The sequence below is a fragment of the Schistocerca americana genome, chromosome 5, assembly GCF_021461395.2.
Source record: "Schistocerca americana isolate TAMUIC-IGC-003095 chromosome 5, iqSchAmer2.1, whole genome shotgun sequence".
Lineage (NCBI taxonomy): Eukaryota > Metazoa > Arthropoda > Insecta > Orthoptera > Acrididae > Schistocerca > Schistocerca americana.
In genome coordinates this window covers 562784477-562804322 of record NC_060123.1, presented here as the reverse complement: position 1 = coordinate 562804322, position 19846 = coordinate 562784477, and the positions used below count along the sequence as shown (strand labels likewise).

The 19846-nt window shown below is 41.8% G+C and overlaps 1 protein-coding gene across 2 annotated transcripts in view; it reads left to right on the top strand.

Moving 5' to 3' along the window:
* Positions 1-19846, top strand: part of LOC124615396 — a 244114-nt gene that overhangs the window by 30929 nt on the left and 193339 nt on the right. For both annotated transcript variants that reach the window (XM_047143227.1, XM_047143226.1), the window contains exon 2: positions 13622-13807. In XM_047143227.1, coding sequence (XP_046999183.1) covers positions 13678-13807 — 130 coding nt within the window. In that variant the 5' untranslated portion in view covers positions 13622-13677. The remainder of the gene's footprint in view (positions 1-13621; positions 13808-19846) is intronic.

Sequence of the window (19846 nt, the reverse complement as noted above, 5' to 3'; positions counted from 1 at the left end):
TCACTGTCGCAGCCTCTTGATATATCGATAAATGAACCATTTAAAGTGTATTGTGAGAGAGGAATGGAACAAATGAATGATTGATGAAACCTAACATAAATTCATGCCGAAGGGAGCTTTAAACTTTAACTCGTGAGGTGACTCTTCTGTAACACATACCACGAGGTGGGGTCTCTGGGACCCCTATGTTTAAACCGAGATTTAAGGCAAAAATCATATGAAATTGTTAATTTATGCTATGTAACATTTATTTTCACAATTAAGTGTTGTTTAAATGCTTCTAGTTTATTTTATTGCACTAAACAAAGCCTGCAGCGTTTTACTATTTATCACATAAAAGCACATAATTTTGTGTGGTTATTTGAAATAGTATACATAAATGGGCTGTTAGAGTACTGAATTTTACATTAAGAAAAATTATACAATCTCTGTAGCAAATAAATTTCCATATAGAACTAAATTCCAGGGTTTAAATTTGCGCATAAAGATTCCACCCGATAGCTACAAAAAGAAACTCTTGTCACATTCACATGGATTTCTGGAAACTTGTTATCACCATTCAGAACATATTCAATTGTAACAGACACTTTAGGTATTTCATTGAAGAAACAGATAAATCCCCATGACAACTTTCCTGAAGTTCTTCATCTGAATGATACTCTTGTTCACTATCAGAACTGTGATCACTGGCTAATGTAAAATATTAGTCTTTTTCGTTTATTTCTTGATCTATATCACTGACACCTTCTTCCATACACCGACTAACAATTTCATCAAACTCGGGAAAGTTAAAACTGACAAATTCGTGTGGACACATTTTGAGCTATAGGGTACTGTACTAAGGAAAACAGGTACACAGTTCATGAGGTGTGGTCTAGGAGACTCCAACACGTATCAGTAACATGTGTCAGCAATAAACACAGAAGGCATAATGCAACTGACAGCAAAACATCGTAGGCTTGGCAATTTAAGGAGGGTAGGGGGAGTATAAAAGCATTCCACAACAATTGGCCTTGGAGAGCGAGTTCAAAAATTTTCACGCAGCCTGAGAGACCACACCTCGTGAATTAAGGGTTTAAATTGACCTACAAACAAGTGTGCCAGTGGATAAAACAGTCGTGGTCTAGAGTGAGAGAAGACATTGTTGTTAAATCTTTCAAGAAGTGCGGCGTAAGTAATGCTCTCGATGGTAATGAAGACCATCTTATATATGAAGTGGACAACGATGATGACCAAGAGGAAGAATAAAATTCAGCGACAATTTTCAGGGATATTAAAGGTCGGTTTGGTTTTATAAACTAAGAATTTTTTTAGTCTGGCTTGGCAGTCAATAAAGATTTTTTAATTGCTTAAAAATTAAGGCACTTCTTATAATCTGTAGTGTCTTTTAGTCCGTAAAATACATTGGCTCTGACGTGTCTACACCATTGCTAGTGGAGTCCAAATCACTATTGATACGAAAGAGTCGTGAGCCAATCAATGCGACAAGCAATTCCAGTCTATACTCTGTTCATCATTAGAATAAACCTACAAACACAAACACGATGATTGGCCAGAAACCGTAGTATATGTCCTTCTTATGCATTAGATATCTAATTACTAAGCTACATTAACCCGCTAATGCCCAGCCGCAACTAAAATTGCCAATGATAAACTGTACACAATTTAACTGTTGGAAGCAGTTATGGGCTTTTTCTTTGTTGTTTAAAATTTGAAGTATCAGTATTCAGTCCATTGTTGTTGCTTACGAATTTTAAACCTCTTCAGTGAGTATGCGTGTTAGAAACCACTTCGATGAAAAATCTTAATTAAAGACAATATATGAGTACTTGAGTAAAAAGAGGGAAATGTGTTTCAGTATCTAACGGCCAGGTGACAGCAGTGAAACGGAATGACAGTGCAGTAGTGACAGTTCTTTCCAACTGTGATTATGTAGAACCTTTACGAAGTGTGGAAAGGTTTAGTCAGATGGAGAGAAAGAGAGTAACGAGAAAGACAGCTGATGCTGCGAAACAATATAATCTGCATATGGGAGAGGTTAATCTGAATGATCAATTCAAGGCTGTATACGGAATAAAAATGAGAATTAAAAATGGTGGTGGTCTCTGTTGTAGTAGTGACGTGCGTAGAGGGACCGTTGTTATATCGACAGTTGGGAAATGATCTGCTGTATCTTCAATTTCAAAGGCAAATTGTTCTTCAAAATATGAAAACTCGTGCTTCCATCATCACTATTTCTTTCTTTAGATGATATAAGGCAGGACAGAAAAGATCATCTCACTGTCAAAGGACAATGTAAGTACCGTAGATGCCAGGTATGCAAGAATCGAACTGTGTGTATATGTGTGAAGTGAAGGCACCAGTCATCCAGATTGTTTTGAGGTGTTTCATAAATTTTGGAATATCTCTAAGCTAAGATTCAGATGAGAATTTTTCAAATGTTTTGACTATTTAAATATTTTTTAAATAAAGTAAGAATGTGTAATAAAAACTGTTCGAGAAATAAAAATTTTAATAAATCTGGAAATGTGTATCATTTGTTACCATAAATGCCCATTGGCAACTTAAGTTGCTATCAGTGTTCATAACTGTGTAAGTGAAAATTAAACTGAAATTATGTTTTTCATGTAAACGTGTTACAAAACGATAACCTACAGCAATTTTTAAGCAGGAAAGCCGAACTTAATAATGATGAACACTAATGGGTTAAATGATGCTTTAAGATATTCTAATGTATTAACAGCCATCAACAGTTTTTGTAATCACAATTTAGCTATGTAGTTTTTATTTCAAAAATCGTTTACAGTCACGGTCTCTCTACTGTTGTTTTCTGATTGATTGCGATGTTAATAGGCAGTAAGCAAATGGCTGAGGCTGCTTCCCGGCCCGTAGTGAAACACACTTGTGGAACATGATTAAAAACTGCCGAGAAATAGCTTGTTTGTAATGTTTATCATAATTTCGTGTTTGAGGTTTTCCAAGAAACTGTATTTGATACAGTTGAGTTCAAAATATGCACTCGATGTTTAGCGGAATTGGTAGCACAGTAGATTGAGCGGAGGTACAGTTAATTGATCATGTCTCTCTCTGGTTATTATTATTATTATTTTTTCGTTCAATTTGAAATACCTACATCTCGTATTTGTAAAATTCATCATCATTTTTTGTTAATAATGCACGTCCTCTTGCTTCTAATTACATATTGCACACGATATTCCTCTTTTCATTTCAAACATAAATTCTTAATTATCGATACTTTTATGAAAGATTGTTAGTATGGGCTGTTAAGAAAACATAAAAATTTAATTTTTCAGGGCAAAAATGAAAAATCATTGTTTTATACCACAGAGGTAGCCCCACATGAACCAGAGTCGTAAGTGTCGTAGAAACATGAAAAACCATTATTTTCTCAGCATCGAGCACACCATACCAAATTTTACGTTTGCCACTGTACCATTACAATATGAACCCAACAGAACTGATGTGGAGCCAAGTTACAGGATTTGTTGCTAGAAATAACAAAGACTGTTTCCAGATGTACTGGACCTAATGCATGCAGCTTTCTCACATGACACTGCCGAATGCTGGCGGTATATAGAACGGCACGTCATATTAGAAGAGAAGAAAATGCGGCCCTTGGATGGCTGCGTCGATTCTGCTGTTGATCGACTCATCAACGTAGCTGATTATGGGTCCAGAACTGAAATGTATTTTCTCGGATTCGGATAAGGAAGGAGCTAAGAGTTTACCAGACGACTGACTGTAAGTAATACCACTCCCTGCAGTATGCTTTTACGTCACACATAGCTCACTCAGAAAAATTCTTTGTATTTTAAGTTAGGAATTTTCATCACACTTGTATGTTCAAAAAAATGGCTCAAATGGCTCTGAGCACTATGGGACTTAACTTCTGTGGTCATCAGTCCCCTAGAACTTGGAACTACTTAAACCTAACTAACCTAAGGACATCACACACATCCATGCCCGAGGCAGGATTCGAACCTGCGACCGTAGCAGCCCCGCGGTTCTGGACTGCTCGCCTAGAACCACTAGACCACCGCGGCCGGCCACTTGTATGTAATTAGAATACTACGTTAAGTGAAAAGGAGAACATTTTTGCTTTCCATCTAGCCACCTAAGATGTGTGCGGTAGTGCTGGAGCTTTGCCAAATGTTATTTCATTCTCTTTAAAAATTAAATGCCATTCGAAGCTATGTTGTTTCTCTGCTCATCTCTTTTTACGTGTGAACTGCTATTGCCGACATCATTGCAATTTACTTGTACCAGCTGGCTGGCCAGTGCTGTCCAGGTTAAATGCGCCGGTAAAGCTGTTGTCCCGCATTATCATTCATTCTCGTGTAACACAGCATAAAACGTATCCTTATGACTGTACTGGACACAGATTGCCTTCTGCTCCACATGAAACGAAACACAATAAGATTCAAGCAAATGAAGAAGAATACATGGTGTAATGTTTACATCAGGTTTATTCTTATGATGAACAAAGTATAGGTAAGGTTAACTTTCTTGATTCGTGCCAAACTGTGGTGTTGCTACAAACAATATGTGCTCTGTAACAGACTTCAGTAGTTGTCTGTACATACAGGGTGTTAAAAAAAAGTGTCAGAATACTTTGAGAGGTGGTAGTACTCATTGAAACAAGAAGTAGTAATTCAGTAAACATGGTCTGGATATGCATACTTTCAGAGATAAGTCCAATAAACTTGGCTTGGAAATGGATACTTTCCGTGAGAAACACATGTTTATAGGAGGTGTTCAACGTGGTGTCAATCACGACAATTTACCCCTCTGCCGTCCGGCGTAAGGAATGACACAGCCTTTAAAATGCACTCGGTTGTTGTACCAGTTGGCACGCATTGAAGATGCAACCCTGTTGTGTCTGCACTTTGTTGATTGGAGATCTGGGGAACGAGGAGGCCAAGGTGCGTTCCCCCTCCTGCCCAACCATTCCAGTGGTCATGAAATGTCTGTGTCAGATGTTCACACACATTGCGACAAAAGTGTGCTGACGCATGCGTGAACCACATTTGTATTTGTTGATGCAGTGGCAAGCATCCAGCAAGGAAGGCAATACGATCATGAGAAATTCTAAATAATGTGCCCCAGTGATGGCACGTATGACCCTATTAATCTATCACCAGATATTCTTGCCCTTAAGTTGAGAATCGGTGTTGATGCCCTCTTTCATGATTTGCCTGGGGATTTACATCTGTTCGTTCATGCTGGTTATGGAAATTCACAGCTCCATCTCTTATGAACCCCGGCTCATCGGTAAATAAAATGTTGGATGTGAACAGTGAATCTGTGGCACACTTCTGCAACAGCACTTGACAGAACCACCATCTGCCATGATGATCATGTGGCCTTAGGGCCTGAACGCGTTGTAGATTATATGGGTACAGCAGTTATTCATGAAGTACCCAGATAAAAGAGTGAGACATGCCTTTCGCTGCTGCTAATTGTCGCACACTGGTCACAGGGGTTTCTTCCACCAAATGTAGCACACACTCCTCTATATCAGGCATGCGGACTGTGCGGGGCCTTCTACTGCCAGTCCTCCGAGTTGCAAGTACTTGCATCCCTCAGATTCTGGAAAAGCCTACTGAACAGCTTATCAGAGGGCACTCTGCGTTTTGGGTATTTTTCAACATAGAGGGTACGGGTCTGCAGGCTATGTCCATTTGCTAAATCATAACAGAATATCATAGCTGCCATTTCACTTGTCAAGTAGTAGGCTTCCATTGCTAAGAAGTGGTGGACAAGAGAACCTGTAAATGATGTACATACACCATTTGTATGTACAAGCAACACAATAACACTAAACACATAAGTGAATATGTGTTCGGAAGAAGTTAAAACAATGTGATACTTACCTGAGGTTGACAGTAGTGTACATTAAGGTGCAAAAGCATGACAAAAATTAGCGTAGCCTACAACACAACTCGAACCACACAACTGACTACAAACCACGTAATGGTATGTAGAGAACTGTGAGTAAGACTTCATAGTAACATGCCAACGCATTTGACAGAGAGCCAATGCATCAACTGTGCTAATATCCGCAACCAAGTGTCGTGCAGCCCTTCCTATGAATATGTGTTTATCTTGGAAGGTACGCGTTGTTGGAACCACGTTTATTGGACTTATATTTCTTGTACCAATGAGTACTACCACCTCTCAAAGTATTCAACAATGTTTTTTTTTTTTTTTTTTTTTGAGCACCCTGTATGGAACAGCACCATAGGTTCTTTCAGATGCATTGAAAAACACATGCACTTCTACAGAGTCACTTGAGTCTGTCATACCTACAAATCTGGGAGTGTGGAATGGTACGTGATGAAGCTTTGAGACTCAGAGTGCCAAGTACATACAAGAGCTGTGGGCAAAACTTCCTCCTATTTGAGACCGTTAACAACAATCCCAGTGGGTGTGAACAGCACAAAGAGGGTCGTGAAACTGAGCAGCTGGTCAAAGAAAGTTTCTCTTGGTTACCAGTTTGCCAGTCAGGCCTTCCACTATCCTTTGATAGTCAGTGGATATGGAGTCATCTTCTGTATTCCAGTTGATTCCCAAGACTTGTGTTGTGCTTGGCTCCAAGACCTTTGGCATGGCATATAGCCTTCAGTTCTTTCGGATTAGGTGCCCATTTGAAAAGTGAAGACTACTTGCAGGAAGAGTACCATCAGTTCCTGGGAAACAGTTGCAGAATCCTTACTGCCACTCACACTAACTACAAAATCGTTCATGATTATAGAATTGTCAGTGAGTGCTGTCACTTGGGGATATTTGTCGCTGTTTAGTGCTGGTAGCTCCCTTATAGCAGCTAACAAAATGTGGGGCAAGTCCAGATGTTAAACATTTAAAGCAATGTGTTATCACATCATCTGTGGTGGTGTAAGTGCCGTTCTCAGTTTGCTTAATGCAAAACCAAAAGAACATACTGAGAGCTGTTGCCATATTCATTCAAGATCAACTGTAAGAAGTCTTGGCCCACATCACAGACTAGCTCAGAATTGTAACAAGGTTGAAAGTATGTCTGGCAGTAAATCTGGACCTGGTTTGAGGGCATCATTCAAAGATGGAGAGCCTGGATCATGTGTGGCATTGAACACACTGCAGTTCTTCACTGTGTGGTATGGCAGATAGAATACCCGTGAAACTGTGTAGTCCTCACGTGAAATTCTACCTGTTCCCTCTTAATGTAATTTCATGTGGCCTCGTGATAAATGAGCTTCATTTCTTCATTCCTTCACAACTTATTTTGTAAGGAGCAAAGATATGGTTCAGCATTTGTGTGGCTGCCAGAGAGAAGTATATTCTCCTTTCGAGTCAGGCATACATCTCTTCAGCCATCACTAAGAATGTAACCAAAGATTCTGGGTGTAACCAAAGATTCTGGAAAAGAGAACCAATGAAGGTGATCCTTTAAATGGTTGTTCCAGGGTCACACTTGAAATTGTTGTTCCAATGTCACAATTTTCCAGTAATAACCTGCTCCAGTCAGGACTTCAATAAGTTAGGTCATCAGTGTCTTCTCTCAGATTTGACAGCTGTGTACCCTCCATCAAGGCCATATCTCCTGCATCATGTGGTACTGTCTGCTGATGTGAGAATGTATTGCTGCTTTCGAAAATTGTAACTGCTACTTGGTCGTTGATGGAGTATTCCATCATATCAAAATGAATCTTTCTCCTTGAGAGAGTTGAAGTGCAAGATGTTGTTATCTTCAGAGTTGTGGTATGTGTGGCATTGAGTTGGAGAAGTTGTGTCAGTGAATTATGTATAAAATTTGACTGACTTCTTGGGTCTAAGATGGCAAGTGTAATTTTACTCCTACTGACTGGTCATCTGATACTGACACGAGCAGTTTGTAAGTATATGAAATTGGAAGTTATCATTTCAGTCTTGTTTACTATCATGAAGTGGCTATTGCAGATTGAAATATGGTGCTCACCCATGAACTTCACACAGAATGCCTTTCCCCATTTAAAGCCCTGATTTTTATTGTGGCCCCTTTTAAGGCATAAGAAGCAGTAGTTCATTTTCTTTAGGGAATATATTGTGTCCTCTAAGCTTGCAACCTTTTGGCAGTCTTGGTCATAGTGCTCCCTTTCTTTACAATACACACAAAAAGGGTCTTAATTGTGTTATTTCATTAGCTTGTTGGCCTTCATTTTAACTTTCACATGACAAGCAGGTGCTGTGAGTACATAATGCTCTTGTGGAACACTCTCAATTTATTTTGTGTGTGGTGAGGGCTCCCTCCACTTCTTTATTGAGAAACTCCATGAGTTGTGTGAGATTCCCTTCTTGTATCTTTTCCCTTCTTGCATGGATAAGCCTGTTCCTGCAAATTTCCTCTGAGAATACAAGTAGTAGTTTGGGGCAAGCACTCTCGTGTAAGAATCCCATTGTTCTTGTATCACTAATTTCAGCTCACATACTGTCTCAAGTTGCATTCCATTGTGATAAACACACCTTGCAAGTGTTCCACAAAGGTTTTCCGTGGGTCTCAAGTCTGGGCTATGTGCAGTCCAGAGCAAGACACCAACATCTTTATCTTCAAACCACATTGTAGTTCTAGCAGAACCATACACAGATGCGTTATCTTGTTGAAACATTAGACTTTCATCCCCAAGGTCTTCATACATTCTAATCAGTTCTGTCTCTAGTATCTCAGTGTACATGTTAGAGTTCATTCCAGTGTTCTGCCAAATAGTGTGTGATTTACCTTTAATGCAGAAGGCTGCCAAAATCTAAGAATTCCACCATCAAAATTTCTCCTCATTCTTACCTGCTGTTGTGTTATTAGATCATGCCAATAGTTTTGAAATCCATCAGTTATGGATACGATTCTGGGAGCAGTTCACAGCCTACATAGCTGAAAATATAGTGGTCTCACCTATGAATAAGCACACATTTCTCCATGGATATTTAGATGGGGAACCTAAGGATTTGGTCAATGGAATTGCAGCTATGGCTGACAAATATGTTCAGAAGAAGCAAATTTTGAAATCCATGTATGGGACTAGCTTCAAGCAGTGCAGAGGCTACCTGTGCCACGTACATTGAGCGCCATAAGTGGATTCAAGCACTAGGAGCAGCCTCCATTGAAGTTTTCTGAAAAACGTTTGTCATGGACTTCTGAATGGAATAAAGTGCTCTTCAGTGATGAGAAGTAGTTTGATTTAGATTGCAATATTATGTAAAAGTAACTCTTTCTGTGCCTTATATAATTTTCTTCTTCACCCATATTTTTCATTCTGTCCACATCATGCACCCTGTGTAACGAAATTATCAATCACTGTAGTTGAACAGTTCATCCTGTTGGCAGTTTGACAATGAGAGAGTCCCTATGCAACATCCACTGTCACTAATGATGTCTGTTTCCTGTCTGTAGTAAAGGCATTGATGCACACACTATCACTGCACAGAGCCACCTGCTGTTATATCGAGTTCCCCTCTCTACCACTTGAATAGTTGATGTCTTGTTATATACTGTATTAATGATGTGAAATGCAATACCATGTGACTGCATTTGTCAGTATATTGCATTTCATACTATTGTGTATACATTGTGCACAACTGTTCCAACTGAAGATGTTAATTTTCCTGCAAATAATCATGTCTTTATATTGATTTCCACTACTGTATAGTCGTGTTAATATTTAAATGTGGATAATATCACTGTGTACTTTTAATTCAGATACATAAGAAACAACTTCTTTGTTTGTAGGTAGGAAGTCGCACACTCTGTGTTCAGGAACTTATGTAGTATGTACCCTTGGTGATTTTGGAATGCTTCGTTTCACTCATCATTACTTTACTCGCAACTAGATGACTCCTCACTTGGATATCTATGATGTGCATTAGCATATATTTCTTTTGTGTTTCCATTTGCTATTTTTTCCCTGTATGCAGCCTTTCATGACAGGATGCAACTACATTGACTATTCGTAGCTACATATGTTCTTAATTTCCACTCTTTGAGACTTTTCTTTTTGTCAGGAACTCTCCAATTAAACGTAGAATATGTTTCGCAAATGTGACAGACTGTCTGGAGAATCCAGAATTCGTAGGAAAATTAATTTTACGTGGAAAACTTGGGGAAGTCCCAAGGAATTCTTTAATATTTGCGGACTTCTGAAAGAATCAAAGGCGATTTCAACTGTTCATTGATGGAACCAGATGGATTGAGCTATTTTATACATATCATACTGTGAGATCCTGTTTCGAAGGAAAAGTGGTTGTGGGGTTGTTTTGTAAGAGAAAGTGGAATTTCACTGAGTTGATATAGTGTATGTTGCTTGGGTACAGTCTCTCCCATCATGCCTCACTCACTTTAGATGCCTTAGGTGCATACCCCATGGGTATCTCAGATTGCCAGGTCAATTTTCCAAGTGTAAGGCATGCACCAGACTTTGCGTTGTAGATTCAGTTTCCTCATTCACAAAAAAATTCATGGCTGATTTTTAATTATTTTTTAGGACGGACGGATAAATTTTCGTAGATTTTGTTTTATTGACATAGAATATTCAGTTTTTTCTAGTACTTTGCCAGTTTTGTTGTAGTGCCATGCTTTTAACAAACAATAACCATAGTGCAATGAAAGTGCTTTTTGATACATGGCCCATTGTTGTTATAAAAACAGATTAATATTACATTATAAGGTTAGCAATTCAGAACATGAAAACTGGTACATACTTGTGGGAACAGCACGGAACTGTAACAGATGACACTAGCAGTGGACTTTCCAATGATGGCAGGGGAGGCAAGAACTTATGACTAATGTAAATGGTGACAAAACCTGCAAATAAACTATTGTTTGGATTTCTATATTTTTGTATCTACGTAATATAGCCATTAAATTTTCCATCTGTACATTGAAAAATGTAATTTTTAGAAATTATTTACTATCTCTGTAACAGGATAAATTTAAAAAAAAATCATAGTGCAAGTTTTCAAATACAGTCTCTATTGATTGCCTCCTGCAATATATTTAAATGCATACCTGTACAGAGACCTCTCTATTATGAATATTACAACTTTGATATTTTTCCTATGGAGATTTATTGTGATAGATTGTTGTAAATTGAAATATTTGAGCAAGGAGCAGTGGAGGATTTTGTTGATGGAACGGAGGAGGACAAACTTGAATCTTTAAGTACAAGAATGGAAAAGTAGTCAGAATAGGACAGTGTATTGCGCAAACTCACATTTTATTTAGTTGGTGTCTGTTGTGGACCATCCTTCAAGAATTTGAATCAGTGTCAGACTTCTATTTTGTCAGATGTAATGGAAAAATTTATTAAGTCAAGATTTTGAAAAATGCTGCTTTGATAAGATAGCTCCTGCCCATAAAAAAATAATTTACTCTCTAGATTTTATTCTTGTTAGAGGCTAAAGGTGTTTAAAAACCTGGAGACAGCAGAATTTCTTTTATTTCAATAATAGTGTAAGGCATTCATTGAGAGATCTATCTTCAAAATATTCTTTCAGACTCCATTGGCTGATCTTTTAGCAAAAGCTCCAAGTAGACTTGATCCCAGCCTTATTGAAACTGATTCTGATTTGAACCAAAGCTGTTGGATAAAGAAAGGTCTTTGTGTAGTTGTGGCAAGACAGAAAAACATAGAAAAATGTGAACATGAAATGTAATGAGGCATCTGGAATTATTTACATCACAAAATCATAAGATCTTTTAACATAATTAGTGCACGAAGAGCAAACCTGTGCAATCAGACAACTGTAGGTAATCCCATCAACTTGATCTTATCATTTGGTGATGTTAATAACATCAGATACCTCACCACATTCAGTACTTCCTTGTTTCAGCACTTTTCTGTCTTGCCACAGCTACACGACAACCCCTGTAATGCTGTGAACTACTACTGAGAATTGTACCAGACTCACTAGGCTTCTTGAAACTGGTATACTGGGAAAATAAAAATTCTACCATTATGAAAGACAGCTGGCTGCAGTCATTTATGAAAACCTTTATTTATCACAGTTGTAATGTTCCACATCCATAATGGATATCTCAATGCTCGTGAAAAAGAATGAACACTGCGGGTCCATTGCTGATACTGTAAGGCATGAGTTCTGTGAACTTATAGTACATCCATGAAAACAATTCCTTGTCTCAAGCACCGGATTAGAAATGCGTAGTGAGTCTTTTCTATGAATGTGGAGTGTTTATCTGAAAATATGAAAGAAGAATCAGTCATTGCACATTGCAAAGTGTGCTGTATTCTTGTGCCTGTTTTGAGATTTCTTGGTGGAAATCATAATTGCAATTTTAAGAAAAAAATAAAAAAATTTCTGCAGTAACTGTGTATGGAGTTTTTCAGCTGACAGTTTTATTTAAAAAATCAGCAATTAAATCAGCTCATAAACACTCACCCTTTCAATTCTCTGATCTTGAGACAACTGGGATGACTGAAAGATCTGCGTATTCGTTCATAATAAGTCACATATCTTACCTTAACATCTTAGAACACCAGGTCTGAATTGTTTTCTATGTTTTGTGTCATTTGTTTCTGAAGTTTTGCACGTTATTTTACAGGCATGAGAATATAATTTTTATTTGTAAGTGGCGATCAAACAGATCCATTTTAGAGTATTCTGCAGTGTGTATGCAACATAGGGTGACTCCAATCCAGGTATGTAAGCACTGACATGTAAGCAAGGGATTAAGGTGATGTTCGTGTCTTTTCCGATGTGCATGCAGTAAATGTGGAAACTTGGACTGTGGAGACGTCATTACCTAATGCATCAGAACAGGACCAACGTGCCTTAATTATTTTCTCGGCTACTGAAGGACCAACATCAGTAGACATCCATTGGAGAATGAAGAATATGTATGGGTCAACATGTCTATTGAAATCCACCAGCATGGAAAGGTATGATAAATTACATGCTAGGTGCAAGTCGACACAAGACGCAGGTCAGTCTGAAAAGCCAGCAGAGGTTACATCAACTCAAGTAGGATACACTTGAGCACCTGCCCTATAATTCTAATCTCTCCTCATGCAATTATTATGCCTTCAGTTCCTTTAAATAGACCTTGAAGGGTTGGTGATTCCTGTTTGATGAGGTATGCGGCATGCATTTATGGATTTCTTCATGCTGCAGGACACATGTTTTACCAAACGGATATCTTCAACCTGGTGTGTCAGAAAGATGATTGCCTCAGTTCTCACAGTGATTTTGCGTGCTTGGAATACTGATTCTGGACTGTATGGTCTTCAAATCGAAACTTTTTGATCATCCATTATACATAAAGAATGTTGCAGATAGTGGTGGTAATTGCTGTACCTGCTGAAACTATGCTGTCGTACTTAATAGTGCACAATGTTTACGTTAGGTAACATGTATGGTAGCTGTTGCAGAAAACTTTTTATAACTGTGTGCACTGATTTTAAATAAGTGATACTGTATATCGGTTTCTGCCACATCTGCCAAATGATACAATGAGAAATTCTCCTTCTGTTTTATTTTTATATTAGGCTGTGGTCTACTGTTTTGTTTGCTTACAGAGAAACAGTTAACATAATACTACATTATTTGCTTACAATAACTGAACTATGTCAATCCTCAGGTCACTTCACTGGTGCTGCCCTGTGAACCTCAGTTGCAAATAAGGTGGAAGGGAAGATGGAGAAATGTGAATGCTGTAATATATTAGTGCCTGCAAAGGAGTTTACAAAGCATCTGCAAGACAAACGCCATCGGCTAAGGGAGAAGAGATTTAATGAAATGATACAGAATAGTGTTTTCATAAGCTGTGAGTACTGTTATCATTAAATTCTGCCTGTACAGATTTAAATATTTTATTGCTTGATGTGATACTTGAATGGTGTTGATGAATGGTAGAATTGTTGGTGTATATCTTCAGAGGAATCACCATGCAGGATTAGCCGAGCGGTCTAAGGTGCTGCAGTCATGGACTGTGCAGCTAGTCCCAGCAGAGGTTCGAGTCCTCCCTCGAGCGTGTGTGTGTGTGTGTGTGTGTGTGTGTGTGTGTGTGTGTCTCCTTAGGATAATTTAGGTTAAGTAGTGTGTAAGCTTAGGGACTGATGACGTTAGCAGTTAAGTCCCATAAGATTCCACACACATTTGAACATTTTCTGTAGTTTGCAGAACATACTGTGACAGTTACATAAATTCTAGGTTTCAATGAGGCACAGTGCATGGGCCAGAATCAAAACAGTTGCTCTGAAATAGAACATTTCTCATCTGTAAGCACCCATATTTTCCAATTATTACATTTGGTGTTGGCAAAGGCACCTACAGATTTAGTGGGTGGTGTAGGCTATATTATTACACTCATATTTACATACAAATTCCAGTTTGACCATTCACAATAGTGTTTTCTATATATGTGATGATAGAGTAATAAGTGGGACCTAATGCCTCCACATGCTGCACTCCTCAACAGGGGGCAGCCCTGGCACAACTCATTTCACCACGTTGTGTGGAATCTCTGCTACAATCTCATTTAGTTAGAAGTTATTGGAGTTATTAGTTGCATAGGTACAGTGGTTGAAATTGTCAGTGCAACTGATACTACATTCTGCTATTTGGTTCGTAGTGCAGAAAGTGTTACTCCTATTAAACTTTATTGAAGAATAGAAGTAATTTAAGGTAAATGTTAGATTGATGTTAGTACTGATCAGCATAAGGTAAACAGATGTAAAATTAAACAAAGGAAAATCCGGGACAGAATGTAACAATAATATGAAAAGGATAGTTGCTACTCACCATATAGAGGAGATGCTGAGTTGCAGATAGGCACAACAAAAAGACTGTCACAAAATAAGCTTTCCGCACACGAGGCCTTTGTCAAAAATACACGACTGACACACACACACACATACACACACACACACACACACACACACACACACGCACACACATAACTGCAATCTCTGGCAGTGAAGCCTGGCATCTATTTCTATTTTTGACAATGGCCTCGTTGGCCGAAAGCTTATTTTGTGACAGTCTTTATATTGTGCCTATCTGCGATTCAGCATCTGCGCTATATGGTGAGTAGCAACTATCCTTTTCATGATATCGTTACAGATGTAAAATTGGGAGATCTGAATCAGTCAAATTGTGTGACAAACAGTTGGATGATACTTGTCAGTAACTAAAGCATTTCACAAGAGAAGAGTTGACAAACTAACGGAAGTGGACTGGGATATTACACCATGGGAAATTGTTAACAGAATTGGAATTTCACAAGAGCATGTAGCCCCCAGGGGCTCAGCATTCATTTGCTGAGTACGGCCTTGGTGACCCCGGGGTCCTGAGCTGGGGACTGGTCGGCGCCGCCAGTCTCCTGTCACCGTAACCCCCGGACATGCTTCAGCGACCACCGTATGGCTCGGCGGTGGAATGTTGTGTGCTGCGGGGAATGGTAATCTTGGCTTGACCGCCTGGATTGCGAGGACGGCCAACCTCTATGCAAACCCCTCAATCTTCTGGTGTGCTCCGCGCCTATGAGATGCATGGCTGTTGAGGTGGAACAGTCGCAAGTGGGCAACCTCTGGGGCACCTGCCGCACCCCAGTTGTATAAGGCTTACTCAGGCACGCGGGGCTCTGTCTGAGCGGACCTTTAGTTCCCTAGCTGCTCGTGGGACCGCAATGGACCCTTCGACCTCTACATTTCCCCCTACCAGTGGCTTGGGTGGGCCACTGGTAGGAAAACACACCCCATCGAAGAAGCGACTTCGTGCTGTGAGTCCTCCAGCGCCTAGTGTTGATCGAGATTTATCAGACTGTCGTAACAGAGCACATGCTGATAATCAGAATGTGTTTTTGATTATTAAATGGAAGGAGGGTAGCTTTGAGAGGGTTTCTCCCTTTTACATCCACAAGGGTCTTGAGGGGATTGCAGGAACACTTAAATCTGTGAAGCGACTGAGCAGTGGGACTCTCTTAGTTGAGACATCTAGTTCCCGTCAAGTCGCTTCTCTTCGGAAAGCAACCTGTCTCAGTGAGTACGCTATCGAGACCGAGCTCCACTCCACTCTGAACTACAGTAAGGGTGTTGTGACATGTAGGGACTTGGTGGATATCCCCACAGATGAGTTAAAATCTGAATGGGCTGATGAAGGTATTGTTGACGTGCAGCATATTATGAAACGAGTCGATGGGGACCTCGTCAAATCCGACTCGTTTATTCTCACGTTCAGTTGCCCACGACTCCCAGAGCATGTTAAAGCGGGGTTCTTACGTTTGCCAGTAAGGCCATATTTCCCCAACCCAATGCGCTGCTTTAAATGTCAGCACTTTGTGCATACTACGTTGGGGTGCAATGGGATAGCCACTTGTGGTAAATGTGGTCAGCCTGCCCATGAAGGAGCTGATTGTTCATTGCCTGTGAAGTGCGTGAATTGCTCTGGCAGTCACCCTGTCTGGAGCCGGGTCTGCCCCATCTATCTCGACGAACGGAAGATACAGGAGATTAAAACATCTAAGCGCATCCCCTATGGTGAGGCCAAGAAGCTCTTTAAGGCCATGCAACCTCCTGTGTTTACTACATCTTTCGCTTCCGCTCTGAAAAAACCAGTACAAATGGCCACTGTTGCTACGCAAACGGAGATTGCTAGTGTTAGCACTAATACCTGCGTTTGCCAGTGCACTTGTGCTGCTGCGGTTGTTTTGCAACCTGCGGCTCTCCCCGCAACGTCGAACAAGGCTGTGGTTGCTGACATTGGGGTGCTTCCTCCCTCTCCCCATGTGGGGCCTTCTGCCCAGGCGAGTAATGCTCCACCTGTTGACAAGGCTCTGCATTCTAAGCCCCCCAAGACAAAGACGCCGAAGCTGAAGGTTTTGCCACCTGAGGAGACTAGTCAGTGTCGGTCCGATGACGAGGCCATCGTAGTGTCTGACATCTCCCGTGGGTCGTCATCGGAGCTGATGGACATTGACGTCGACTGGGGGCGATCTTCTCGCCCCAGGAATAAATCTCCGGCCAGTACGGGCTCTCCTCCAAAGCACAGAGGCAGGGTGAGAGTTCAGCCCCCCTGATCATTGGCTCCCATATTACAGTGGAACCTGAATGGGTTCAGGACGCATGTGGCCGAATTACAACTCCTTGTACGAGAGTGCCCCTTGTGCTTATGTCTCCAAGAGACACATTTTCGGGCCACTGATGCTCCTTCTTTATGGGGCTGTACCATCTATCGGAAAGATGATCTGACGGGGTAAAGGGCAAAGGGTGGTGTTGCGGTTTTTGTCCGTGACATGCACCCCTCATCTGAGCTCCCTCTCGTTACAGACTTGCAAGCAGTTGCAGTTGACCTTCTTGTGGGTCGGAGGCTCACAGTCTGTTCACTTTACTTACTTACCACCTCAGGATGCGATAGGCTCTGAGGCTCTCACAGACCTTATTAGCCAACTCCCCCGCCCATTTCTTCTTCTGGGGGACTTCAATTCTCATAATGTCTTGTGGGGCTCTTCGACTACTTGCCCCAGGGGTCACATTCTGGAAAGCCTCATGATGTCTGAAGAACTGTGCATCCTCAACTCTGGTGCTCCCACTCATTTCTGTACTGCTTCTGGGTCGTCATCAGCTATTGACCTTTCCTTTTGCTCTCCAGCACTCGCGGATTCTGCTCTGTGGGAGGTTGCTGCTGACCTCCATTCTAGTGACCACTTCCCCCTTTGGATTCGCCTCCTGGATGAGGCTATGGCATTACCAGTGCCGCCCCGGTGGCACCTCTGCCGAGCTGACTGGACACTTTTCAGCCAACTGGCTGTTTTGGAACACCGTGCCAGCGTCCACGAATGGGTAGACCATGTTACAGCCGTGATCTCCCATGCTGCTGAATTGTCAATCCCACGGTCATCCGGTCATCCCAAGAGGCGTCCTGTCCCTTCGTGGACCACTGAGTGCCGCTCAGCCATCCGAGCCCGCCGTGCAGCTCTGCGCCGCTTCAAGTGCCGTCCCTCAGCTGACAATCTTGCGGCCTTTCGGGTGGCAAGGGCCAAAGCGCGGCGCGTGATTAAAGAGAGCAAACGACGGTCAAGGCAGTCATTCTTGAACTCCATCTCCCGCTCCACTAATTCTACGAAAGTATGGGAAGCCATCAGGAGGATTTCCGGGAATCGCAGCCAACTTCCTGTCACGGCATTGCTGCATCAGGGAAGTCTTCTCACGGCGCCGAGAGACATTGCCCAGACACTGGCCATGCATTTTGCGGCATCTACCGCCACTATTAACTGTGATCCAGATTTATGCCGCTACTGCACTGCCATCGAGAGGGGTCACTTGGACTTCTGGTCTCCAAATTCTGAGCCCCACAACTGCCCCTTCACAATGTGGGAACTGGATTCGGCGCTGTCTGTGGCTCATGATACTGCGCCTGGTCATGATCAAATCCGGTACAGCATGCTGCAGCACTTGTTACTGCCTTCCAAGGAAGTTCTCCTGAATTGTTTTAATATGATATGGTTATCCGGCACTTCCCCTGACTCGTGGCGGGAGGCGATTTTGATTCCCCTCCTCAAACCGGGGAAGGACCGAACGCATCCCAGTAGTTATTGGAGTATTGCTTTGACGAGCTGTGTCGGGAAGACATTAGAACGCATGGTCAACCGTCGCCTGGTTTCGCTGCTCGAGACCAGGCAGCTCCTTAGCCCCTCTCAGTGTGGCTTTCGGAGATGTCATTCACCTATAGACAACTTGACCTTGCTTGAGGCGGCCATCCAACAGGCCTTCCTGCTAACCAGCATTGTCTAGGTGTATTCTTTGACATTTATAAGGCGTATGACACTACTTGGCGCCGCCATATCCTCAATCAACTCCATGAGTGCGGCTTTCGTGGCCGTCTCCTCGTCTTCATTCGGTCCTTTCTTTCCCACCGCCTCTTTCGATATAGGGTTGGTAATGTGCTATCTGATTTGTATGTGCAGGAGAATGGTGTTCCTCAGGGAAGCGTTTTAAGTGTCACCCTCTTTGCCGTCGCCATTAACAGTATCACGTCCACTATCCGGAGTCTGCCCAATGCTCCTTGTTTGTGGACGATTTTGCTGTTTTCTGTTCTTCCTCCAGTCTTGTCACTGCTAGTCGGCAGTTGCAGCTTACGATACAGCGATTAGAGGCATGGATTGCGAAGACGGGTTTTACCTTTTCAGCAGACAAATGTGTGTGTGTTCATTTTAATCGTTCTCGACGTCTTTTTACCTCCCCTGAGTTGCGTCTGAGGGACACCATTCTTCCTTTTAGCGACACTGTGCGGTTTCTGGGTCTCACTTTTGATTCCAAGTTGTCGTGGTTGCCTCACCTTAAAGACCTCAAGGTGCAGGCCCTGAAGGCACTGAATCTTTTAAAGTGTCTGAGCCATCGGTCCTGGGGAGCAGATCGGGCGCGTCTGCTGCAGTTTTATAGGGCTTTCATCCGATCGCGTCTTGACTATGGTTGCACCGTGTATGGGTCAGCAAGGCCTTCGTATCTGAAGATTCTTGACGCAGTACACCATGAGGGTATCAGGCTGGCCACTGGTGCCTACCGTACCAGTCCCATCCCCAGCCTGTGTGCTGAGGCAGGGGAACCGCCACTCGCCATCCGGCGGAAACTCCTCATGGTGCGACGGGTGTGTCAATTCCTTGCCTGTCCTACCTCCCCTGCGTACCCTACCGTTGCCCGACCACCTATGGAACGTCTTTTTTCCAGTCATCCCAGGGCAACGAGACCATTTGGGATTCGTGACAAGCATTTGCTTGAGTCCCTTGGTGTGGAGCGTGGGGCCCCCCAACGACAAGGTTTTACTCGCCTGCCTCCCTGGTTGCTCCAGAGGCCCAGCGTCCTTTTAG